The sequence below is a fragment of the Copadichromis virginalis genome, linkage group LG6, assembly GCF_057382275.1.
Source record: "Copadichromis virginalis isolate Kocher_CV1m ecotype Utaka linkage group LG6, C_Virginalis_male_GT1.1, whole genome shotgun sequence".
Lineage (NCBI taxonomy): Eukaryota > Metazoa > Chordata > Actinopteri > Cichliformes > Cichlidae > Copadichromis > Copadichromis virginalis.
The window spans coordinates 10734467-10761642 of NC_140623.1; the positions used below are offsets into that span (position 1 = coordinate 10734467).

A 27176-nucleotide genomic window follows, 5' to 3' on the forward strand; every position below is an offset into this window, starting at 1 on the left:
GGCGGGCCAGTCTTTCCTGGCCTTCCAGAGATACAAGCTAGGGGCCGACTCGGCCCTCTTCTCCCAGGACTACACAGACCCCAGCCAGGATGCAGCCGGAGCCCCCTACACCTCATTCGGTGGGGATGACCTGGAGAGCCCGGGAGGAGGAGGAGGCCAGACCAACAGTGACGGGGCCTTCGATGGATCCGGAGGCTACCAACGTCAAGAATACTGAGATGTTAGGAGACATTTATGTATGCTGATGAAGTTGTCCAAGGTTTCTACTTCAAAATAATATTTGTGCTGTTTTGTGTTACACAAGAAACACTGAATCCATTACTTAGTGTATTGGGCAGATCTTTTATCACATCCTAGATCCAACAACCTCAAGTTTTGAGTTGCAAATTTATTGCTACAATTTACTGTTTTTATTGTTACGTGCAGGGGTTAAAGTGGGATCTGGCAGGTGAGGAGACCTGAAGATCGGGTGTAGCGGTGCAGCATGGGGAGAAAAGATTTACTTTGAAATAATTCACATAAAATCCTTGTTTGGTTTTTGAGTTCCAGCAGATTTTTCTTTGTGTTCATGCTGTGACTCGATATTCACTGTTATTCACAAGATGTAAGCAGCTGCATGTACGGCTGATTTCACCTAGACAGTAAAAAGTTAGTATAAAAAGATCGGATTCTATGAGTAAGTGTGCACCACGCCATCACCTTAAATGTAAATTGATGTCTGCTACACCTGATGTAAGCTAACACCACAACACCACAGCCTATAACAGTCTAACACAGTGCATCATTGTAAGCTCTATCACAGAACTGCAAACTAACTACACTAACCTGCAGTCTTTGACTGTCTAAAATGAGTATACTTCAATTAGTTTGACAACACGTGTAGATTTTAAAACTCTGAAACCAATTTTATTACAGCTTTAAATTTCATCTCTGAGATGAAATTCTCTCTGGGAAGTACACTAAGTTGCTCCATTTATTCTCCTCGTCTTTAGTGCGAGGAAGATGCTGAAGTACCACGACCACAACTTTACATCTGCACCATGAACACATCACAGGGATGAGAAGGAAAAGGGGACGTGTTAATGTGTAAAAGCTCTGTGGTGTGTTGTTATTTTCTTACTACGGAGCAAGTGTCTCCAGGCCATCACTGGAAGTAACACCAGGCTGAAGCATAAGAAAAATGAACTCATTCCACAATCATTTATTATTTATTAACTCAAGGTAGGCTACCAGAAAATTGTTAAGACCCACTTTAACCCCTGGTTATGTGCACAAAATAATGTGCCTGTGACAATAAATAATGTAAAGAAAACATATTATTAAAGGTCAGTACAACAAAAAAAGAGCGTACTTTTAAAAAGAACAGGGAGAGATTATGACATTTTACATTTAAGACTTACACCAACGATCAGCTCAGTTGACTTTGTGATCTTAACAACAGCCTCTGCATTTAGGTGGTGATTTTTATCCCATGTGACAAACACTGTAGTAATCAGAAGAAGTTAATGTCATCAATTCTGGCAAGTTTATCTGTCTTTTTGTCAAAAAAAAACCTCCACAAAGAAATCTTGGGCATCCCCCAGATTTTGGATGCATAGGTAACAGGTGGTGATCTGCAGTTAGGCAGACAAACATCAGTGGGTTCACTTCATCCTTGGGAAGGAGCTACAGAGTGCAAACACGCCAGGTTTTACTGGAGGTGTTAATTCGGGGTTTGGGGGCAGGGGGTGGATTAGAAACTATCGGCAGGTCACCCTGTAGCTGATCAATGCTTGTGACCACACTGCCTTCAACTTGTGAGGTCTTCAGTTGGTCAGCAAAATAAGTGCGATAGCTAAAACGCTCCCAAACAGACACGCACGCACAGGTTCACAGCCTATCGATGCTGCGAACACAAGTTTTTGCTGACAGAACTCGTCGATGGGCCATTACAGGATATCAGCATAGATAAACAAGCAGCAGTGGCGTATCAGGCAACTAATCCCCTCCCCTGTATAATGAGACTGTGTTTGTATTGAAATTTGTCCTTTTTTTCTTTTTTCCTTGAAATGTTTTTATGTTTCCCTGTGAAGCTTTTTCTGTCCTCAATTGTTGCCTTAGTGCTGACTGCCCAGCAGAATCCATCACGCAGGAACACAAGCCTCCACAACACACTGATGCTCTCTTTCAAAGTCTTAATGTACAGCAAAACGAATTTGGTCCTGTTTTGTCCTTGAGCACGTCAAACCACTTTACAAAAGCAAGCGTTTGTCATCAGTATAGAGCGTTCCTTATCAGCAGGTCTGCGGAAAACTTGTGTTTTCCGCTCGTTGTCAACAAATCTGCAGGCATCCTCAATATTTATGAACATGCATCGCTGCTCCATGTGCTCCATTTTTCTCCAGTGTATCTGTCTGTATAAACATATGTAAATCTATAATTGAGTATATAACAGTGTTTGAAAAAGATTCTGCTTTATTTTAGGGCATTAAGTTAGTTCTATATTTAAAAAAGACAAAAGAAAGAAAGCTCTGTGGTCTGTTGAGTGTTATTGTGATAAGATATATGGTGAGGTTATCCATGCCTCATCCTTTGTGTTGCTCTCGAGGTAAGGAGAAGTTTTTATTTTGGGGATAACAATATTAAATATTAAAATATGCATACATATATATGGCTACGGAAAATGTGACCAAATTATCAAAGTATATATGCACATATATACTTTATGCTGTACATCTGTGTAGATGTAGAAATGTGTGATGTTCCTCTGTGAAATGAAGCAAATTAAGATTAAAGAAAAAACAATTGTGTACAAATGTATGTTTCTGATGTGGTTTTAACCAATAAAAATAAAGAAAATACTGAACAAAAATGCAAGATGAGATGAGAATCTCTGGTGTTGGATTTTTGGATTACAGTACTGTGCAAACTTTATGAGCCAACCCTCAGAATTAAAATACATTGGCAGTGTGTGTGTGGTTGTTTTTGTGCTGAAAAATGAATCCTTTCCCAATCAGACGCTTTCCCGATGCTATTGTATCTGGCTCAAGGTCTAATAGTACTTCTCTGAGTTCATAATTTTAGCAGTTTTGACAAGATCCCCACAGCCCTGATTGAAATGCTGCCCCCCAAAAAGGACAGAGCGTCCACTGGGTTTTACAGGTGGCTGTAGACACTCACTGTGATACCTGTAGGCACTGATTTACAGTCCAATCGTTTTTTTCTTTTCTCTTCCCTTCCTTAAAAATGGCTTCTTGTCAGCCACCCGTTCACTCAAACAGTTTCTGATGAGGTTTCGTTGAACAGCAGATGGATCAACGAAATGACTTACAGATCTTATTCATCTCGTGTAGATATTTTTTAGGCCTGCCACTTCACATCTTGTCCTCCTCTTATCCAGTGTCCTCACATTTTCTGAGGGCACACTAAACATATTGCTGGGATATGCCAGCAACAAAAAAAAAAAAAAAAAAAAAAAAATCACTCAATGGCAAAAGAAATATTTTTGAAAGACTGTCAGAAAGCATGGAGAACTATTGCTGAAGACCACTTGATGTGGGGGTGGCTCAAGATTTAAGTTCTAAATGTTGTATCTCTCTTGAAAAATATCAACTTTTCACCTGGGGTGAGCTTACTTATGCAGGAAACGTTTATCCGTTTATTTTTCAAAGCTGTAAATGGTCACAAGCAGGCTGGTTAGTCCACTATTTATAAGACACAGCTCCCCCTGCTGGCAGGAGTTTTACCCGCGAGTTCAACTGCAAGACAGCTTTTAATTTAATGCAGTTATTCAGCTTTTTTTTTTAAAAACTTGCTCTTTCTTTTGTTTTAGTTCACACAGTTAACGTACTTTTAAAATAGTTAATTCGAGAAGAGTAAAGCTGCTAAGCGCATGTGTGGCTAATTTTATAATATGGAAAAATAGATAGTCTAAGCACAAAATACTAAATTAAGAATGTGTGCTACTTTTTTGGAAGGGCGATTGAATATATAGAAGTTTAGTATGGTAGTTTAAGAAATTACAATCACAATAAACATAAAAAGTGTAAAGCAAAAAGTGGTAGGTAGAGGTAGTTTATGGTAAACACATGGTGGCGGTATTGTCAAAGAAATCCGTTTCAGCAAAAAAGCAGAAGTCGGGAGTTTTTCTTCCTTTCTTTTTGTCGTTTTATTATTTATTTAAACAGTTTTTTTCAGTTTATTATTATTTACTTATCTTTTCCACTTTATAAATGAGGCAAATCAAAAATGTATTATGGAAATACAAAGCACGCTTAGAAAGAGATTTTAAAAAAGCCCAAACAAACAAACGAGCTTGACGTTATATGCTGCCTTCAAATACCATCAGAATTGCTGTAGCAATTTAGCAGACGAGTGTAAATCTTACCGTCTCCGATATCCTTCAAGGGACGCAGCCCCTGAATTTGGATCATGGCTCACAGACTTGCATGTGGAAGAATTAGGAAAGACGGGTATAAGAAAGCAAGACGTGTATGCAGTTCCTGTTGTTAAAACGCGATAACAATAATTTTAATATGTGAATACGTTTTATATCCGTAGTATACGGATATATATATATACGGATCCGTAGTATACGGATATAAAACGTATATCTGGTAATGGTGAATTTAGCTGTCGGTTTAGATATATATTTTTAGTTCAATTTTACTCTCGCATAGCTTGCCTTCCAACTTCAGACTTTGAAGCTAAGATTTTCTACCTCTGTGCTGAATCGTGAACGTAACGAGTTCCGTTCAACATGGCGGCCCAGCGTAGGAATTTGATGCAGAGCGTAAGTGAAAAGCCTGCCGTTTGTTACTCTCAGTAACTCAATATGTGCAAAGTTCCTCTGCTTTTGAAGACTGGCGTCTTACAGTCTTTTTCTCGGTGTTCATCGCTGGTTGTTTGGTCCAATGCTTCCTGTGTAGCTAATTTAGTTGAGCTCATGGAGTGTTTGGCTAACAGTTAGCTAGGCACCTTAATTGAAAAAAAATTGGACTAATACGATTTATTAGCGTCTGTATTCAGCACCGAGAAACGCTATCACTTGAAGCAGGAGGAGACAATAACACGACCGATGCTGTTGTTGCAGTTGCAGTGCCTGGGATATCGTCCATATAACCTGTGTGAATTAGCTAAACTTGAGAGTCACAAACTGGTAATTAGCCATATTGTGAACAACACAAACGACTTTTTCCGAGCGACTAACTTTTCTCAGTCGTTTTGTGATTATGTAGATATCTTATGACACTTTTAATTTTACATAGACTGCTTCCCATTTGCCCTACGCGGAGATGCTATCGGTCTCTCCTGGGCGTCAATGATTCACATTAAAACTTTAGGCAAGGTAAGGCAGATACAGGTGTGGTAAAACGGAAGTACACAGTTTATCCTTCTGAGCAGGTAAATACAACCTCAGATGAACAACAACACATGACAGACACACTGTTATTAGTTCTTGTTAAATAAGTTCAAATGTAGAAGCAATCTGAAAGCGACCACGATTCAGTAGCTTGTTGAACCACCTTAAGCAGTAGTTGTTGAAGTTTTGTGTACGACTTTATCACTACCTCACATCATTGTGATGAACTTTGGCTGACTTTTCTTTGTTTGACTTCATTGTTCGGTTTATTAGTATCTCTTTATGCACATCCCCCACCACAGCATTTCAGTCAGGTTGAAGACTGGACTATTGCAACAAATAAATGGACTGGCTCTTAGCGCATTTCTGCTGTATTTGAGCACTGAAAGTGCTTCTGTTATAAGTGATAGCCACTCCATCTCTCTTTCTCTCACACACACACATTTATAAAGTTCTTTTGTCTACACCTAAGTGTTAACACACACTCATCGAAGTCGAGAATTGATCCACCAACTTTCCTATTGGCAGGCAGCCCACTAAAGCAGGGGTGGGCAACTCCAGGCCTCAAGGGCCGGTGTGTTGCAGGTTTTAGATGTGTCCTTGATCCAACACAGCTGATTTAAATGGCTAAATTATGTCCTCAGCATGTCTTGAAGTTCTCCACAGGCCTGGTGAACTGGTCATTTGATTCAGGTGTGTTGACCCAGGGTGATATCTAAAACCTGCAAGACACCGGCCTTGATGCCTGGAGTTGCCCACCCCTGCACTAAACCAACTGAGCCACAGCCCCCACACCTTTTCCACCATTTTCCTGTAGACTTGTTACTTGGATCATTGTCCTCTTGAGTTGCATTTGTGCTGATGTGGTGTGTTTGGTTTTGTCCAAACATGTCACTGTGCACTGTGGCAAAACCTCAGAGTATTAACCTGCCCATGTAGATTATAATCTGCTGTATCGATATCACTATAAAGACATTGGCTTATCTGTAATAGAAAGTGTCGTTCACAGTTACAGTGAAAAGTAAACACACCCTCTTTCAGTCCTAAAGTTGTACCCAGTTTCAAATTGTTTAGAAAAGAACTTCTAACCTTTCCAACCATCCCCAGACTGATTGAGACAGCACTTACTTCTCTAAGATCATCGCTAGCGTCTTTCCTTATGCGTGTGACACACATCTCAACAGCCAAAATGTCTGATGTTATAGAGGTGTTCACTTGGAAGCAGTGTAAGTAACGGTGTGCTTAGTTTATTCACACACAGTTTCTCCATTTTGGCTTAATTTGTGTAAATAATAAAAACGTAACTTTATAATAATAAAACTTTAGAATTGAAAGAGGATGTGCTTTGTTTTCACCACGACTGTGTGCGACACTTTCCATTACAAGTATACTGAATGTGTTTATAGTGACTGACACCAGGAACGTCATCTACAATGTTAACAGTGAAATATGCTTAAGAGTAATGCAAAATAAATCGTATAGTATAGTATAATAGGAGCACCTAATGATGAATGACCTATTTTTCTGGCTCAGGGAGGCTGCAGTACAAACAAAAGCACCATCGGTGCGGAGTGTGTTGCTGCATCTGACAGAAGTGTTTGTAATTTCCTGTTGGACCATTTAATAAATTCAAATGTCAATGAAACCTCATCATATCAAAGCTGGTTGTCTTCATTATGGCAACTTTATAGGATAAAGGTGTAGGGAAAATATCTGTGATGACAGTTTAATTCATTTCTGTGTCGGTTTAAATCTTTTATTTTAAACAAATACTGCTTTCAAACTTGAGTTTAGCACGTAGGCCAAGTATTTGTTTGATTTTTCTTTTTTGATTTCTTTCTTTTTTTTATTAGCAGCATCAAAGCTGGACAGATGACCTGCCTCTGTGTCAGATGTGTGGGGTCGGAACAGCACCCAACTGTGTGTACGGCCCTGATGGCAAAGGAACTCAGAGCCACCCCAATGAGGATGGACACCTCAGGTTCAGGTACACGATTCGTCCAGTGTGAGACAAATAAGGGTCATCGTTTTGAACTGTGAACTTGTTCAGAGCTGCTTTAGAAAGTGCAAGAATTAAACTAATACTGCGCAGGGAACATGCATAATGCATCCACTTTGAGTTTGTCTGTTTACTTGGGCCAGTCCTTGCTAATGTTGTAAGGAAACTTGCTGACTTAAAACTGTACTGAGATTTATGATCAAACTTATCGGTAGCAGTGTTTCTTACCAGTAAAATCCTGAATAGTTTCTTATTTAATCTCACAGAAAAACAAAGATCTTGGACTTAGCAGGAAAACACAGCAATGCCTGGGCAGAGCACATAAACATGTAGCTTTAAATGTGCACTGGTAATGTCTGAGTCACTGAAGCGGTAAAGAAATAGGTAGTTGGTATATGTCCCTTTTTATAGAGGCTCAGGCTCTGCCAGAGAAATGTGTTTCATCGTTGTGACTTTGCTCGTCTAATTATTTGTAAATGAATCATTTTTATACAAATGTTCTTACATCTACAGTTGTTACTGCAACAAACACAGCGAAAACGTGAAAAGATAGCACGGCTCTGAGAGTAATCCATAGTTTTTTCAAACATAGGTGCCATGTTTGTTGAGCTTTTCTTTTTTTTTTCCCACAGAGGTGACGATGGCTGTTTCCTGTACGGGGTTTTTAATGGTTACGATGGCAGCAGAGTGGCCAACTTTGCTTCCCAGTGTCTGACAGCGGAACTGCTCCTGGGGCAGCTAAACTCCGGTCACACAGACAACGACGTCCGCAGGATCCTCACACAGGTCTGTTAAGTTAACTGCTGTAACTGTTGAGGAAAGAAACTAGAAACATTTTCTTGCTTTTGCAGTCTGTTAAGGCAGAGCCTGTGACAAAACACTGCACACACAAAATGAATCTTTAAGCCTCTTTAGCCCAGTCTGTGTCAGCCCTGCTTCTGGTCCCAAGCTCTTACTGCGTTTAATAACCAAATATATGAGCGATCCATGAAAGAATCATTCTGAGGCTTTCAGTTGGAACATGTAGCTTAAGATCAGGAATTTTTTCACAGCGAGTCGTCAAAACCGTGCACAATGACTAACCTTGTGTTGGTGGCAGGTGGATCAAAGTAGAGCTGGTAGAGCTCCTGGTAGAGCAGCCACACTGATCATTTTATTGACGATGACAGAAATTGGGTCATTTTTATTTTTATTTTTGTACATTTCATCATCTCTTTGTCATCCTCCTCTTCTTCATCTGCCTCCTCCAGCTCCATGCTCACCTGAAGCCCCATGTCCTGAACTGAATACAGGGATCTTACACGCAAAAATGTTTATGAACGTTCTTATTTATTCCTAGTATTGTTGTAGTTGCTGATTTTCAGCAGATCAGACATGTGACCCCTCATGTCTCCCGACAGCAGACAAGAGCCAGCTGTGACGGCAGTTGCTAATTATAAGCTAACGTTATGCCAGAAAACAGGCTAGAGTGTCCTAAAAAAGCACGCTTTCCCTCTGCTAAACAGTTTGATTACATTCTCAGGTTGTATGGGAGTTTATTCACTAAAAGTCCAAGTCCAGCCTTGTACTTCCACTGTGAAGGAGGTTTCAGTAACACAGGCTAACAGCAGCTAACAGTGCCAAAAACAGCAGCACACACTTACGGAAAGGTTCTGGAAATCCTCAACAACTCAGTTCAGTATTGCTGTGTTCAGGAAGAAGTGAGGTTCACTGACTCAGCGACTTGTATCGCTTTCCTTTCACAAGCAGCCTCCTCCATAGTAAATAGTTGTGGATGCTCCACACCTGGTATTACGAGGTAACCGGTGATCTGAGAGAAACACTGACCGCAGTGTTTGAGGTGCCTCAGGGGTAAAACTGTGAAAGATCACAAAATATTTCATCTTCACGTTTTTATTTTTAGTCCTGGTCCTTTGCTAAGTGTTGATATTATTCAAAAATGTTAAAATACAGGGTGTTTTATACAAAATCATAGAAACGCACTGGCCCACCGTGGTCGCTATGTGAGGGTTAAATGTTTAAACTACCCTCAGATATGTTTAAAATAAAGCTACATTGAAGTTATTACCTTTTAGTATATAAATAATACTAATACATTATAAACAAGGCTTTATTTTCATATGGAAAAAAATATATACTCAGACATGCTGTATAAAACTTTTCGGAAACATGTCATTAATAAGCTAATCTGGAGAAACGCCAGCCTTAACATTTATTAAAATAATCAGCGCAGTTCCTTGAGGCAGAAACTGCGCTGATTATTTTAATAAATGAATAAAAGTGTAAAATCTCATTCTTGCCTCAAAGACATTGCTTGCGTTTGCTGCCGCTACATATTTTGATTTAATACTTAAGCCAGCGGTTTTATTTTCCCCCACATTACAAAAACATTTATGGATATTATTTAAATCATATTAATGTGAAATGCCTGTTTCACTTTTTAACGATCGTTTAATGCGACTTAAAGCTTTTTGCGTTAAACAAAAAACGAAACATAACCGTGCAGTGCATTTAAGGGCTAGTCAGATTATAGAAAGATGCTCTGTGTGGGTCATTATGCACTACTGTGGCATAAATGAACCGTATTCATACACTGTGCTTCCCTCACATAGCAGGTCTCCCAGGTGTTTTTCACTTTTCACTACTCAGTCAGTAAAAATTCTCTGTTGTAGTTCATAGATTATAGATTTTCTGTGCACATATGTAATAAGTATTTTTTTGTGTGAACGCGGGCTGCATGTGTGTTCTTATCTTATGTTTGTCATGTCTTCAGTGCCATCTGCAATTCATTCAGTAGCAGACAATCCCCTCGTTGCTGTTCTGAAAGTTCACTCAAGTTCACTCTCTACTTCCTCTACCTGCTGATCTCGTGGTCCTTGTTTTCATTCATTGAATCTCCAACTGTAGCTTCTTGGCCTGCAGCTGGCAGTGATCCTTGTTCTGCTCTGGTCACGAGCAAAACAAGGACCATCACTGCCAGCTGCAGTCCAGGCCCATTAAGCCTGAGTTGACATTTCAGTAGCATTAAGTGTTCAGTAGTGACGCTCGCTCTCACGTGTGTTGACACTTGACATTATACACGCTGTTGTTGCTGCACTGCAGGCCTTTGATGTGGTGGAGAAGAGCTACTTTGAAACCATAGATGATGCTCTGGCTGAGAAGGCTAACCTGAGCAACTACCTCCTACCGCACAATGAGGTAGGAACACTTTTGTCTTTTCTCTTTTGGTTTCCATAACAACCACAGATTTAGGCTTTGATGTGAGCAAGTATTTAGCCACGGGAGAATGAGCTTGTTATTCTTTTATTTGGGCTCATCACTCTCTTTCGTCAGATAAGATACTCAGCTCTTATTCTTTTCTTGCTTTTTTTATCATTTGTCTAATTCTCTCTTTTTTCCCTTCATTTCCTATCATCTGTCCTGCTCCTACTTGCTTCATTTTCCTCTTCCTTTCCATCTTTTACTCTGTGTCTTCACCTCTCGGCCAATCAGAATGTTCCGTTCCACCAGCTTTCTCCTCAGAGTCAAAAGGTGATGGAGCGGCTGAAGGAGCTAGAGCAGGAGGTGTCAGGAGGCGCCACGGTTGCGGTGGCGCTCATTCTCAATAACAAGCTCTACATTGCAAACGTTGGTAAGTTGATTCTGGTTATGTCAGCGATGACGCTTTGATTTCCTGTTTAATGTGTGATCGCACTCGATCATTTGCAACAGAAACAGTTGGCAGCAAAACCACCAAAAGGCCAGCCAGTAACAGACAGCCATGACACAGTCTGCTTTGCACCAGCAGATGTCAGGCTTCACACAGATTTGTGTTTGGTTACTGGCCACTCTGTGGAAATGACCGAGGCCGCTTTCAGCATGAAAATCCATGTTAGCTCCACAGTGTCACAGTCTCTATATATACTTATGGAATGCACTTGTTCACTGACGGAGAATAATGCCTTCCTTATTAAAGGTTGGAGAAATGGCTGTATTGCATCCTGATGCAGTTGAGAGCCAATATAGTGTTACATTAGGGAATAATAGTTTGTGTCAAAGGATGAAGCAGTGCAGTGTCTACACATAACAACTTGATAAAGAACTCATTTTAAATTGTATCTTTAGGCACTTTGTTACTAGAAGCTTGGCACTAAAACACAGAATTTGTTCCCATTTCCTAAACTGAACTTCCAAAGAAATGGTGAAGCCTCATCAGAGATGGTCTCAGTGGAAGGCTGGCTGTCAAGAAGGCATTTTTGAGGAAGGGAAACAGGAAGAAAAGGCTGAGGCATGCCAAATTACACAATAACAAACCGTGGCAACACAAAATATGCAGTGATTAATCCATTTGAAATGTAATATCTTTGGTTCAAGTCATCATCAGTATGTACAGAGAAGGTCAGGGGAGAGGTACAACAGTGAGTGTCTGCAGCCATCTATAAAATAAGGTGCCGGCTCTGTTATAATGTGACACTTCAAATCAGCCAGTGGTGTTGGGGATCTGCTAGATCTGACGTTTGGAAAACTGATCACAGAGGCCTTTCCCACCTGTTGTTCAGACTTTTTTTTCGAGTGAAGCTGATGAGAAGAAAGCTGTCTGAAAGGGTGGCACTAAGAAAGAGTATAATAGTCCCACTTTAAAGTATTCTTATTTAAACAAAGCAAACGAACACAAGCAGGGAACATTTTTGTGTCATTTCATTGCCTATCAACTAGGTAAAGGAGGGGGAAAATGAGTTGTTAATCCACACGCAGAAAGGTTTAGTGAAGACAAAACATACATATAAATCTATGCCAGCTGCCATGGAACTTGATAGCTACCTGACAGCACTGAGAAAAAATCGTAACACTCATAAATAGTAGATTTAAACTTGTGTGGCAGATTCTGCAGACTCCTATGTGACTTCTCTTTCTAAAGAGTGCTGCCAGACTCTCTTTTAAAGCCATGAAACCTCCATCTCTTCAAAGAGGGTATTTGGGGTTTTCTTGTTTTTAACCAACTATGTGAGCTGATGCTGAATGCTCAGCATCAGCTGTAGGTACTAGGAGTAGTCCAGCTGAAATGTTCTGCAGTGCAGATGTGTTCTCTGGAGTAACGAATCACACCTCTCCGTCTAGCAGTTCTGATGGACAAGCATGGGTTTGGTGGTTGTCGGGAGAACGTTACTTGTCTGACTGCTTTGTGTCAAGTGTAAAGTTTAGTGGAGGCAGGATTATGGTGTGGGGTTATTGATCAGGAGTTGGGCTTAGTTCCTGTAAAAGGAACTCTTAATGCTTCAGCGTACCAGGACATTTTGGACAATTTCATGTTCCCAACTTCATGGGAACAGTTTGGAGATGGCCCCTTCCTGTTCTAATATGACTGCAAATAAGTGCACAAAGCAAGGTCTATGAATAAGCGAATTTTAGTGGGAGAACTTGACTGGCTTCTACAGTTTCCTGACATCAACCCAACAGAACACCTTTGGGATGAATTAGAGCTTAGACTGTGAGCTGGGACTGCTCGTCCAACATCAGTGTCTGACCTCACAAATTTGCATCTGAAGAATGGTCAAAAATTCCCATAATCACTCCGAAACCTTGAGGAAAGCCTTTGCAGAAGAGTTGAAGCTGATATAGTTGCAAAGGGGTCAACATCACGTTAAACGGGAATGGGATGTTACTCGAGTTAGATGCATGTAAAAGCAGTCAAACATAGTTTTGGCAATGTAATATATGCTATATGTCAATGCTGAAGCCTCGTCAGAGATGGGGATTTGGTTAGTATATAACCAAATGCCATCACAGCATTTCCACATGCTGTGTTTCCAGCAGCCCACAGACAGATGGAGTTATAGAATGATATTGACTCTTTTCATTCAAACCATACCAACAGTGTCCATCAATATTTTTAAATCCCAGCTTGCCGACTCGGCTCCCGCGGACAACAGCTGCAGTACTAGCATCATAACAGCTAGTTCTGCCTGCATGATTTATTGTGTGTGTTTATGTGTTCTTTAAGCTTCAGAGTGGAAAACGAGCATCTACTGTTAATATCTGAATACACAAACCCGCAGGCCATTTTAGATCCTTAACTGTAAGAAAGTTCAAACAAGGCAGCAGGGCGCAGTTCTTCCCACACAGACGCACCAACTTTGAAGAGCGACAGCGATTTTCCCCCAGAAGGATTTCAGTCTAATAATCATCAAAGCTGCTGCCAAAGGCTGCTGCATATTGAGCTTTGTTTCAGATAAATGTGAACACTGGATATTCCTATTTTTGGTGGATTTATTCACTAATCCAGGGGATGAATCTTACCTATTGGAAATACCTCAGTTTTGCAAAACCCTTTAAAAGCACTGCTTCACGTTTCTTTCTTTTAGCTTCCTGATTTGATGCTGGGGCACACACAGGAAAAGAGCCCCTCCCTCTCAGTTGGATTTTTCTTTTGTCCTTGAGGACGTGGAACAGGGCACAATATGGGGAGGTGGGTAGTAATTAGTAGATGGTAGAAAGGAGGGACTGTTGTCCCCTCTGGTGCTTTGTGTGAGTGAGGGGGGAGGGGGGGGGGAGGTCAAGAGTTCAAAGTTGACAGAACATGAGGCCCAGGGATGTTTAAACATAGGAGTAAGTGTGCTTGAAAATCACTCCCAGCTGTGTGTTGATGTGAAACGCAGTTTGACAGTTAAGGTCATGTGAGTCACAGTTTGAGCTGCAAGTTGGAGTGTTTGGAGAAAGGGGGAAGGGCGCCGATATGTAAACGCTCAATATCAGAAATGGTTGGCTGCTCTTTACAGATTAACAGACGTGCGTTTTCCTGACTATCACATCAGATTTAAACCCAACACTACCTGATTAACACAGAAGGTGACACGGACCCCTCCCTGTGTATTGGGGCTGATCCGGATGCCCTTATGTGCGGATTATATGAATAATGCACACACACACACACACACACACACACACACACACACACACACACACACACACACACAGCCGAACATAAGATTTGGCCGGAGGCGGGGGCAGCGTGGAACTGCACCGTGCTTCGGCTCAGCGGCCCCAAACTATTAATATAAAAGTGAATTAATCATTGATCTCTCCCTGCTCAGCTTTTGTGTGGTTGCAGAGGCAAATAATTAATATTTAGCTTTTTAAAAGTACCACAGTGTCTTAGCTCGTTAATTGGTGGAGAGTCGGACCTGTGAGTAACCTCAGAGCAACATCAAAGCCTCTGCATGATTAATGCGTGCAAAAATTAGAAGTCCAAATGTCTCATGAATATGGATAGGGGCTGAGAAAGATGAGACAGTATTTTTTTTTTTGTAATTAACATTTTTTGTCTTGTTTTTATTTCATAAAACTTTTTTATATAAACTTTTATATGGAAGGTGCACCTTATGGCACCTGTTTATTGACATGTATATAATATTTTAAAAGCAATCCTTTGTTTTTGATGCTAAAAGAGACATGTTAGCTCTGTGGTCTTTTTAAAAAAAAAGGCTACACCAAAGAGCAACCAGCAGGGCTGAAGAATAAAGAAAATCCAGATGTGCCAAAAACTGTGCAGCTCCTTTGACTTGTACCGTATTTTTGGACCGTAAGACGCACCGGATTATAAATCACATTAAGCAGTCAGTAATCCTACAAACATCACTGCTGTTTAGTTTTCCGTCTTCATTTATGTTGGACGTGATGACAGAGCTGTACATTTAAATTTTTTCAGAAATCTCTGTCAGAACATGCTATATGTTTAGGTGGAAACTAGCGAGCTAACTTCCTTCTAACGTCTAACTCTGTTAAATTTAATATATTCTGTTTTCATGGATGTTAAACTTAATTTTTACACCTGGTAAAGCAGCAGCGCTGATCATTTTATTAAAGATGAAAGAATTTAGACAGTTTTTAACTCACAGTGTGCCGCAGTGTTCGTTTGACTTTGGGACCTGAAGCAGACGGAGTTTTGGACGCAGATTACTCCACAAGGCTCCTGACTACAGTAGCCGTAACGCTCCAACAATCCATCGAGCGGTGCTGCTTCTTGCTTACCAAAGTCGTACTAAAACATTTTTTGACAGATGTTTGAGCGCCGTGTATCACATAAAATCGGTTTGAGGTCAGTAAGCACAACCAGAATTCATACATAAGGCACACTGTCGTTTTTTGGGAAAATTAAAGGACTTTAAGTGCGCCTTATAGTGCAGAAAAAACAGTATGCTAAAAGGCCCAATTTTGCCTCAATATGCTTACAAAGATGCTTTTGGTCATTACAGCTTATTTTACCATTTGATGACTTACCTCTACAACCTTTAAAAAAAAAACAGTTTGTCGACCAGATGTTCATTAGCCAACGCTGAGTAAAATTAATTAAAATTTAACAGGAATTAAGTCAGCATTAGCTTTGGTGAGTAATGAAAACACATAAGTGCTTTTTACAGATAGTAAAAAAATAATAAAGTATTGATCGTGTGTGTGGTGCTGTTCTCCTTGTAAAAGTAACACATACAACCATTCAAAGTTTGGTTTGACAAGAAACACTGAAATTAGTTTTCAGTATGATTCACCCCAGTAACCACAACAACTAAAGTCGAAAAAGGCCTGGAGGTGAATCAGCTCTTAGCTGAGAGCTTCAGTGAAAACATCGGAGGCACAATGGGGCCTTGTTAATAGCAGATATTTAGACTTGTTGAACACAGGGTAAAGTATAACAATAATGGCTGCTTTCAGTTTCATGATCCAGTAGAGCCTTAATATTTGCATAACATTTAAATGTCTTTAAGCAAAAACAACAACATAGGAGCAACTAATACTGTTAATGTTTGCTGTGTTCCAGTTCACTGTTAGCTGATCCACTGATCAAACATACTTTATACCTCGACACATCAGAGGGAAATACAGTCACTTGTATTACTAACTGCACCTGTGATTGAAAGACCTCAGAAAATGTGTCTTCTTCTTCTTCTTGGGAAAGCAGATCATTTATACAGTTTAGTGTATCTACTTCAACCGACTCAACTAACAGTTTTACCTCTTGCTGATTTCAAGTTACCTTCAAGCATGTTTTCCTTTGGTTCCAGGGACGAACCGAGTCCTGCTGTGCAAGTCCAGCAGTGACGGCCAGAACCAGGTGCTTCAGATCGGCCGACCGCACAGTACCGACAACGAGGATGAGCTGCAGAGACTGGCTGCATTGGGTGAGACACATTATATGTGGCATAGTGGAGAAAAATCATTATTTGATCCCGAATTTGCTGCTGAACATGTACGTTTACTCACTTACAAAGAAATAAACAGTCTATTTATTTTTTTAATTTGAGTTTTATTTAGAGAGACAGATTATCAGCCAAAGATCCAGAAAATTAATCATTACATTAAAGTTATAAAGCACATCTCATTAAAGTGAAACAGGTATTTGATTTCCAAGCAATGCATGACTTAGTGCTTGATGGAAAAAACCTTGTTGCTAACCACAGCAATAAAAAAAAAATTGTAGTTGGTCACCAGGTTTGCACACATCTTAGGAGGGATTTTGAACCACTCGTCTTTACAGAGAATCTCTAAATCGTTTAGGTTTCTTGGCTGCTGCTTCACAACTGGAAGCTTCATCTCCCTCCACAGATTTATTATAGGACTGAGGAGACTGGCTAACCACTACATAACCTTAATGTTTTCTTGATCTACTCCTTATCTACCCTCTGGGTCATTGTCATGCTGGAAGACACATCTTCACTTTTGTTCTGGTTAAGAGAAGGAGGTTCTCATCAAGATTTTTCTTTGTTTGACCCCTCAGTGCACTGAAGTCTTCCTGTACCTCATACATTATTGTTCCCACCTCTGTGCTTGACTGTATGGATGTTCTTTGGGTCTTCCTCTAAACACAGCACTTTGAGTTTATGCCAAATAGCATTATTTTGGTTTCATCTGACCCCAGAACCTTCCCTGCACCCAAGCCTTTTGAGTCCATTAGGTGTCTAAAACTTGTAACCGGTGTGTTACTGAATTTGTTCTTGGTGACTGTTGTCCCAGCTGCCATCAGACCATTAAAAAGCTCCTCATGTGTAGTTTTGAGCTAATCAACTACCTTTCACGTGATTATCCTCCATCTTCGGGCAAGATCTTGCATAAGCTCAGACAGAGTGTGCTTGATGTTGAAAATATTTCTATTTTCAGATAATCACACCAGCAGTTTGAAGCTTCTCACTAAGCTTCTTGCTGATGGTCTTGTTGTCCATTCCAGCCTGGTGCTGGTTTACAGTTTGGTCCCTGACGTCCTTTGACAGCTCTTGGGTCTTGCACATGTTGGTGATGAGGTGGGAAGAAGCTGCATCTGTGGACAGATGTGCTTTACACACACACACAAGTTGAGACCAGGAGTATTTGTAAGTGACTGATAGTAATAGTGGCACACAGCCAGGCTGTGGGAGCCAGAAACCTGACTGCATTGTTATACTCATCATCCGTGTTATAACTTTTATGTGATATGTGTTTTTCTAGATTTTTGATTGATATTCTGTCTCTCCATTATGACACTACCATAAAAATGAGAGACTGTTCATTTCTTTGTGAGTGAGCAAACTACAAATAACAACTCATTCCTCACGGTATACATACTTGGATATCCCTAAAACTAAACTGGAAATAACAGCAAAACAAGAAATTTTCCATAAAACAAACACTAGAATTTAAAAAAAGAAGCTACACAATAAATAAAAAGAGTGAAATGCTGATGCTCAGTATGTGAGGTTGAGAGCTTTAAACTGGACCCTGAATACAACTGGGAGCCAGTGAAGGGACGCAAGTAATGAGACCATCTGTAAGACCGAGTTAGCAATGTAGCAGCAGCATCCTGAAGAGCCCGCAAGCGACCTGGGGCTCGCAAGTGAGAAGAAAAATGCACAGCAGTAGCCAATAGGAAAAGAGAGATGAGCATCTCTAGCTGTTCTCATGAAAACTATAGCTCTCAGTTTACTGGTGTTTATTAGATGGGGGGAAATAAAGCTGCTCGGTGTGGGTGTATAAACGATGAACTTATCACTCAGAGTTTAAGTACTTTTCAGATACAGTCAGGGAATCTTGACATTTCTTTTTAACTCTTCTTGGTTCTGACTGATGGACAGAAATAGATTTTTGGCACATTACTATTGGAGGGTTTTGGATTGACAGTGTCAGACACACCTCGTCTTACATTCCCTGCATGTTGTGCTTGATATAACGCTCAGCACAGACACAGCCATTAGAGAAAGCACACAGTTGCTCATCCGTGGTGGACAGAGCAGGCTAATGGTCCAGTAATGAGGGTTGTGTATATAACAGAAAATGCATACATCGTAATTAGCTTTGCCAATAGAGCAGTAGGTGCAGCCTGGCCTGTAATGGATGAAATGGGGAAACGGACGCATTTTTGTGTGTTTTTGTTGTGTGTGGGGGTGTTTTCGCCGTTTCACAGCACACCATTAGAGGAGACCGAGCTCTCTGCCTTGCTTTGTTCTCTTGTCTCTTGCTGGGATTCACATTATTATTCCATTGTTCAGGTCCTTCTCTTAATGATTGGAAAAAATGACAGTCGTTCCATTTACCCAGACCAAGGTGACCTCTCACCCCTCGCATTTTCATCCAGGCTCAAACACACAGATGCACCCCTCTCCCTTCCCGTCCCCACCTCTGCTTCTGCTTATCGGTTGTGTGCTTTTGCTCCATCCTCCCCTTCACCTCTTCTGCTAAATTTTCCTCTCTCTTAAAATCATCTCCTATAAGCATTCACCGTCCATGTGTCCGTTTTCCCTCATCTCCTGCAGGACTGGATTCAGCTCGGATAAGACAAGCGGGCCAGATAGCGGGACAGAGCAGCAGCAGAAGGCTTGGAGACTACCGAGTCAAATTTAACTACAACGAGATTGACGTGCTCAGGTGAAGCCGAAAAAAACACAAAATATGCGTTTTCTTTCTTTCAATTTGTCAAATGCAAAAACTTGAAAAGGATACACTAAAACACCAGGCTGTCTAGAAATATTCAACTATCTGTGTCACTTGTTTTCTTCTCTTTGTCTTCCTCCATTCTCATTCTTCATCTGCTTAGCTTGTGTTCCTGTGTTTTGAGGTTATGATGAAAGATTAGAAGAAATATCCAGTATCACAAGATAAGACGTGGTACACAATCAACAAAAACTGTGAAGTTTGACCTGTCACCATGTGACCAGTTCTAACCTTTTCAGCTGGCACTGCAGTCCTGAGCAAAGTGTATAAAAAAAATCCCTCAGACTGCTCTAGATGCTCCGTTTTCACCAGTTTTTCAACTCTTGGCTCTGCATGAGGTCACTGAGAGAAAGTACTAAGCATGGTGCGTCTATTTTAACCTGCTTGCTGTCGTTTCCAAAGTCTGTGTTTTGTTCGATTGTGCCTACATGAGATTATTCAGTGACTAATGAACCATTTCCTGTTCTATGTTGCATGTGAAAAAGGGGCAACACTATACAAATTCAAACGTTTAGAGGTTTTAGCATTCAAGCTTTCAAGAAATGTGCGAGTCATTTCCTACTGCTGCCAGCCTTTGTGTTAAGCTTAGCTTTTGGATATAGTTTGAATTTGTGCAGCAGGACAGTAGTATCGATCTCCTCAAACCCCTCAGGCAGTGAAAAAAAAAAGACTTTGTGCTTCAAAAGGAAGTCGGCCAGATACTGGAACTTTTTAATGTATCGTACCTTCTTTGTGTGCCGTGATAGCAACGGCTCCGTCTGTCTGACTGTGGAAGTTCCTGTTAATTTTGCTACATCCATTCACTGTGACTCATGATTAACTGATTTAGATTTTAGTGTTTAAAAGATCAAAGCCACAACATCCGCCCAGTTTTTGTGCACACAATAGCTGAAGAACGCCTGGAGGGAATTTCATTAAATGTGTCATAAGCGTCAGCTTGGATTCACAGTTTTCCGGTAAAAGACCGAGGTCAGCATGACCTCCAAAAATCCACTTTTGGACATATTTAAGGACATATTTCCAGTGGTATAATAGTGAAGCAGTGAGGCTGATCTTGGGTGCCCGTCTTGAAACCGCTGAGCTGAGCTGAGCTGTGTGTGTGTGTGTGTGTGTGTGTGTGTGTGTGTGTGTGTGTGTGTGTGTGTGTGTGTGTGGCATCCTGATTTTAGAGCTGTTTATTGGTGGTTCTTTTGATATTTTTTTAAAATGGGAATTTGCACTCAATGGCCACTTCATTAGTTACATCTGTTCATCTGCTCGTTAATGCAAATCTCTAATGAGCCAATCAACTTGATGTGTTTATGCATGTAGACATGGTCAAGTATACCTGCTGAAGTCCAAACAGATCATCAGAATGGGGAAGAAAAGTGATTTAAGTGACTTTGAATGTGATTTGGTTGTTGGTCTGACTATTTCAGAAACTGTTGATCTACTGGGATTTTCCCCACATGGCCATCTGTAGGGTTTACAGAGAATGGTCTGAAAACCAGAAGATGTGCAGTGAGTGACAGTGAAAATGATTTGTTGATGCAGAGGTCAGAGAAGAAGGACCAGTCTGCTTCGAGCTAACTGAAAGGCTCAATTGTTATAGCAGAGTTAGGCTAAAGAGCGTCTCTGAACGCACAACACTCCTCTCATCTGTGAACAGAAAGAGGCTACAATTCACACAGACTCAACAAAAATGCACAACAGAGGACTGGAAGAAAAGTATGCCTCGATTTCTGCTGTGACATTCAGATGTAGGGTCAAAGTTTGGTATACATTAAAGCATGGATCCATCCTGTAACAGTCCTCCTCTCTACCTCCTCTCTACCAGTGGAGGATTGTTTAAAAGCCACAGTCATTGTCACAAAGCTCAGATCATCTTAAACTGGTTTCTTTACCTCAAAGATAAGTGTCCTGTACTCGAATGGCCTCCACGGCCTCCGGATCTCAATGCTGAATAGCATCTTTGGGATGTTTAAATGAGGGATTTACATCAAGGACGCGCTGCAAAACCTGTGAGGAATGTTTACAACCATGAAGAATTAAGGCGCTTCTGAAGGAAAAAAGGGAGTTCCAGCTCAGTAGTAGCAAGGTGTAACTAATGAAGGGTCTGGTATCTACGTTTGTTTGTTTTGTTTTTGTTTTTTCTTGAGTCCCTTGTTGACATCTCACATGGTGTCAGTTTCCTGTTATGTACAGCAGTGATCATTATGCTTTAGATCACCTTATTTTTGCAAACTTGACAACTTAGAGCTGTTGCTTCACCTTTCAAGGCAGACAGTCAATATTCATTACACGTCCACCAGCTTGAGAACTGAAACACCAGAGATATTTTAATAGCTTTATTCACCCCTACAAAAAACACCTGTCAGGCGCTCTGTGTCAGCACTGCTTCACAAACAGAGGCTTCGTCTGTGTCCAGAACTCAGCTCAGATACTGAGATGGTCAGAAAGCTGTGTGCAGGCTCTGCGTAGGACCAACACACCATTTCATTTTAGTTTGATAATTTTCTGTGAGAAATCACATTTATCTCAGGCAGACTACATCCTCTATCCTGTGACCTGTGGTTTGGAGGTGGACTACACTGAATAAATCTCGTGAGATTGTAGATGTAAAGCGCAGCTTCACCAGCTGGTGGAGGCATATAACTGCACGGTGGTACTTCTGTATAACTATTATCAGATCAGCCGCTTCCTTACCTTCAGTTCACCGAGACCCTCGGGAAGAGGTGGAGGCGTGGCCTCTGTTTTTAAAAACAAACTTAAAGTTCGGCCCTGCGACAGACTGGCGACCTGTCCAGGGTGTACCCTGCCTCTCGCCCTATGACAGCTGGGATAGGCTCCAGCGCCCCCCGCGACCCTGAAAAGGATAAGCGGAAGCGAATGGATGGACTTAAAGTTCGGCAACTGCCCTCTCCTACTTATTCTAGTTTTGAGGTTCAACTATTGGAGCTTGCTGGACCCCCAACGATTCTATGTGCTGCGATTTATCGACCACCTAAATATAATAGGTCTTTTATTTGTGATTTTGCTGACTTCTTAGGTTCATTTTTATTGAGTTATGACTAAGCTCTTATTACTGGCGATTTTAACATACATATTTGCTGTGCTGATGACCCCCTAGCCAACGATTTCCTTGCCCTAATTGACTCTTTTAACCTTACACATCTCGAAACTTCCGTTTTTATCAAAAGTTCTAGAGAAAGCCGTCTTTCTCCAAATGCAGGCTTACTTAGTTGCAAATAATATTACTGACAAATACAGTCTGGCTTTAAGCCACACCATAGCACTGAAACGGCCCTGCTAAGAGTCTATCATGATCTTCTTGTATTTGCTGACTCTGGTCGCCCTGCCGTTTTAGTTTTATTGGATCTGTCTTCAGCCTTTGACATGGTTGATCATAATATTCTCTTGAGGAGGCTAGAGAGCATGTTGTAGGCATCAAGGGTTCTGCCCTTAACTGGTTTAACTCTTACCTCACAGATAGATCCTTCTCTGTTGTGATGGGAGGATACTCTTCCTCTGTTGCCCCTCTCTGCTGTGGTGTGCCCCAGAGGTCTGTATTGGGCCCTTTATTATTCTCTTTGTATATGCTACCCTTGGGCTTCATATTTGGAAAAATATAATATTTCTTATCACTTTTACGCTGATGACATTCAAATCTATTGTCAACTGACTGATGATTTGTCAGCATCACTGAACTCCCTGTACGATTGACTGAGAGAGGTTAAAGATTGGCTGTCAGATAATTCTCTCATTTTAAATGAGAAAAAAAACTGAAGTTATGGTGTTCGACAGCCATATTCCTCGAGACCAGCTTGTTGCCCTGCTGGGGCCCTTAGCTAACTCTCTCTCTGATTCTATACGTAACCTGGGTGTCTATTTGGATAGCTCCTTTAAGCTCAATAAGCAAGTGTCATCTGTAGTTAAATCTGTTTTTTGTTTTGTTTTTTTCCAACTGCGCCACATCTCTAAAGCTAAGCATTATATACCACACAGGGACCTGGAAAAACGTATCCACGCTTTTGTGACCTCCAGGTTAGATTATTGTAATTCTCTCTACTGTGGTCTCCAAGCCTTCTCTCTTCGAAGGCTGCAACTCGTTCAGAATGCTGCGGCTCGCCTTCTTACTGGAGCTAGAAAATTTGACCCTATTACTCCGGCTCTTGTTGATCTACACTGGTTACCAATCAAATATCGCATTGAGTTTAAAATCTTGCTACTCACTTTTAAAATCCTGAATAACATTGCGCCCAGCTACCTCACTGACCTCCTCAATCTGTACACTCCTTGTCGGCCATTAAGATCATCAGGTCAATTACTCCTGGCCCAACCCAAGTTTAGACTGAAGACCAGAGGCGATCGTGCCTTTGCTTCAGCTGCACCCAACCTTTGGAATAGCCTCCCTGCTTCTATTCGAGCCTTGGACTCAATCCAATCCTTTAAATCAAGATTGAAAGCATATCTATTTGACTTGGCTTTCAGGACCAGTTAATACCCTTTTAAATCTTTTAAACTTTAAACTTTTAAATTGTTTACATTTTTTATTAAATGTTATTAAATTTATTATCTTATTATTAATTTTACTGCTGTTTTTGTCTTCTTAGTGGATTTTGTATTTATCTAACTCTTCTGGTCTGTTAGTGCCTCTATCCTGTCTGTGCTAGTGCCCGATTTGTACCCTGTTATTGACTTATGTTGATTTTCCATATTACTGTGAAGCCCTTTGGTGTGCCTTCAGGTTTTAAATGTGCTATATAAATAAAACTGTATTGTATTGTATGAAATTCTGTTATCCGGGGGCCCCGTGCTCTCTTCTATCTCACACCTCTCTCTTCCTATTGTTGTCGAGGCCAACTGAATAAAAAAAAACAAAAACCCTTGAGTCATTCCAATTATGATCCTCAATAAAACACATAATAGAGTCTGTATAGAATTTCCTCCTTTGTAGCATCAAAGGGAGTGCAGGAAATGTGATGTGAACAATGTAAGCGCTTCTTTGGATCTATAAGATTAGTTTATTATATGGAGGTCAGGGGCTCTTATGTCTGCTTTTCATCCTGGATTCTCCCTCTGTCGCCTTCCCCCAGCATATCTTGCAGACTTGACCCGTACCGTCTTTCCTTTTATGTGTCTAATATTAATTTAAGTGCTGTCCGTCTCCTACGACAGCGCAGCCAAGTCAAAGCCAGTTGTTGCGGAGCCAGAGATTCACGGCGGCCAGTCTTTGGAAGGCGTCACAGGCTTCTTGTTGCTGATGTCAGAGGGACTGATAAATGCCCTCGAGTCCGCCCATGGTCCCGAACAGGCTAATCAGGTTAGCAGATTCATTCTGATAAGCTACTTTCACCTCATTTATCGTCATTCCTTCCTCTTCTTCCTTACTTTCACTAATATTTTTTTCTTTCGAGTTTTGTTTTCTTGCCTAGTTTGAGTCTATTTCTGTTTCCTTTATTCTCCTAGGCTCCTTTTTCTGTCCTTAGGTCTAATCCTTTCCTTACTTCTTCCACTCTTACATTAACCTTTTCTTTCTCTGACCCCGCTGTCTATTGTAGGAAATTGTTGCCATGGTAGCAGCAGAGCTAGCCCAGCAGACCAGTCTGGAGGCGGTGGCTCAGTCTGTGGTTGATCGGGTCAAGCGGCTTCACCACGATGTGTTCGTGTCCGGCCGTCAGAGGGCGACTTACTGCTCTCGACACGAAGACATGACCCTGCTCATCCGCACGCTCAACTACCCACTGGCTGATGCAGCGCTCACGCCCACGCAGGGTAGGATCTGGCATTTAGGCATTGATTCATATCTCAAGGAAAGCACGTCTAAGAAGCGGCCTTCTGCTGTAGCTACACCAACACAGTTTCCTCATTTAAAACTTTAGCGAGTTAGTCACATTAGAATGCATTATTCATACTGTACCGTTAAAAAAAGGCTCCTGACCTCAGGCACAAGTGTCAGGCGAAGGATTTTGCATGTTGTTGAGCAAACAGTTGTTTTAATTGTCGTCACAATATTGCTGAAGAAGATTCCCCATACAAGGAATATCTCCGGTTTACTTCCCTGGTTGTCTGCCGCTTTCCTGTGCGGGGCCCTGTTTCAGGAAGCCGGTTTAGTGGAAAAACTGAGTAAGTATACCCTGAGTTAACGAAAACTCTGGGTTTTCGGTTTCACAAAGCGAGTTCAGATGAAGCCTGAGTGAGTCACTATGACGACACACTCCGTGAAGCTAACCTGCCCCCTAGCAGGTTTACTACAACTAACCCTGACTGTCTCCGCCCCTTTGTCGGAAACCTGACTGTAGGAAGTGTCAGACATGGCGTGCCACTTCCTTGAAGAGCCAGTAGATCGTGAAGCCCAAATTCTCCGCAGAGCTCTCCGCCGGGAGAGAGTGATCAGAGCGCGTTTGGACATTTTATCATTTCCTGATGATTTTCTGTGCGAACGTTACCGTTTCTCAGCACAATCTATAATTTATTTGAATAACATCCTCAGGCCATATATTACGCATGTGACACATCGCGGACATCCTCTCAGTTCTGTACATATTACTTGTATTGCACTTCGGTTTTTTGCAAACGGGAGCTTTCTGTATAATATTGGTGACGCTGAGCACGTTTCCAAGGCTACCGTCTGTCGGGCAGTCAGGAATGTTACAGTTGCACTGAAACGTCTCCTGTACTCGTCTGTGGTGTTCCCCGGTCATAGACCCACAAGATTTATCAAAGAGGGATGCCACAAAATTGCAGGTATCAGGATGACCAAAACTTAATTTATGATGTGGTGATACTTGGACTCCTACTTAAATTGCACATTTATTTTCAGGGTTCCCAGGCGTGATTGGCTGTACAGATGGTACTCACATTCCAATCATTGCTCCTTCAGTAAATGAAGGAGACTATGTGAACAGGAAGTCTTTCCACAGCATTAATGTACAGGTACATAGTTCCCTGTAGCATTTCAAACTAACAAATCATTTCATTATAGTAATGGATGCTAATTTGTGTTCTCTGCACTGTGAAGATCATATATGATGCTGCCAACATTATCACAAATGTGGAAGCCAAGTGGCCAGGCTCTGTCCATGACTCACAAATATTCCGTGAATGTACACTGAGCACAAAATTTGGACATGGTGAGTTGAGAATACTGTAAAATATATAAAGACCAATTGCTTCAGGGACATTTGAACTGAAGTGTATCCTTCTGTCTTAGGAGAGTTCACTGGCTACTTGCTTGGTGATAGGGGGTATCCATGTTTACCCTATTTGCTTACCCTGACCCTGAACCGGGCCCACAGCAGCGATATAATCTGGCTAATTGCAGGACAAGAGCTAGAATTGAAATGACTATCGGAATGCTTAAGGCCCGGTTCCAGTGCCTGCAAAGACTCAGGGTCACCCCAGAAAGGGCATGTGACATTATTGTGGCATGTGTGATTCTTCACAACATTGCCACAATTAGAGGAGAACACTGTCCTTCTGAACCAAACAGCAGTGATCCAAACCATGAACATCCTGACCCTCCCACGGACATACAAGATGGAAGCGCAGTCAGAGACACCATATGTCACAATCATTTCTTTTGACCCATCACCTCAACATGTTGAAAGACGAATAAACAGATTTTCTGTTCAACTGGCTTTATTGGTCGCCTGTGTTTCCTGTACACAAAGTATTAAAAGATGTAAACCTCATAAAGTGTCTCTGTTGCTTCCTCCTCTGTAACAGCTGTCAATGTTTCTTCATTATTTTCCTGTAGTAAAGAAATAAACAACATTGCTGTTCTACTGTAAACTCATATAATCTGTGGAGTATTACTCACAACTGCATGTTGGTCTGGCTCAACAGGAGGCTGCACCAGATGCAGTACACCACCACCATCAACTGATAGAATATGAGGTTTATACAGGTCACTTATAACTTACA

At 41.2% G+C, this 27176-nt stretch overlaps 2 protein-coding genes and 1 long non-coding RNA gene across 9 annotated transcripts in view; all 3 read left to right on the forward strand.

Annotated features, from left to right (window-relative positions):
* syngr1b (synaptogyrin 1b) overlaps window positions 1–2863 on the forward strand; it is a 31299-nt gene extending 28436 nt beyond the window's left edge. The window contains exon 4 of the mRNA XM_085458580.1: window positions 2–2863. Within this exon, the coding sequence (XP_085314706.1) occupies window positions 2–217 (216 nt within the window). The 3' untranslated portion in view covers window positions 218–2863. The remainder of the gene's footprint in view (window position 1) is intronic.
* A 1849-nt stretch (window positions 2864–4712) lies between these two features.
* tab1 (TGF-beta activated kinase 1/MAP3K7 binding protein 1) overlaps window positions 4713–27176 on the forward strand; it is a 29274-nt gene continuing 6810 nt past the window's right edge. For 2 of the 7 annotated variants that reach the window (XM_085458585.1, XM_085458586.1), the window contains exons 1-9: window positions 4713–4771; window positions 7195–7328; window positions 7973–8126; window positions 10443–10538; window positions 10833–10971; window positions 16376–16492; window positions 19094–19205; window positions 24429–24573; window positions 24812–25025. In XM_085458585.1, the coding sequence (XP_085314711.1) occupies window positions 4739–4771; window positions 7195–7328; window positions 7973–8126; window positions 10443–10538; window positions 10833–10971; window positions 16376–16492; window positions 19094–19205; window positions 24429–24573; window positions 24812–25025 (1144 nt within the window). In that variant the 5' untranslated portion in view covers window positions 4713–4738. The remainder of the gene's footprint in view (window positions 4772–7194; window positions 7329–7972; window positions 8127–10442; window positions 10539–10832; window positions 10972–16375; window positions 16493–19093; window positions 19206–24428; window positions 24574–24811; window positions 25026–27176) is intronic. The other 5 variants (XM_085458589.1, XM_085458590.1, XM_085458588.1 and 2 more) reach the window with 4 other exon arrangements.
* On the forward strand, window positions 25032–26890 carry LOC146707262 (uncharacterized). The gene is made up of 2 exons (XR_014920806.1): window positions 25032–26186; window positions 26272–26890. It is a non-coding gene; the product is annotated as an uncharacterized LOC146707262 (long non-coding RNA).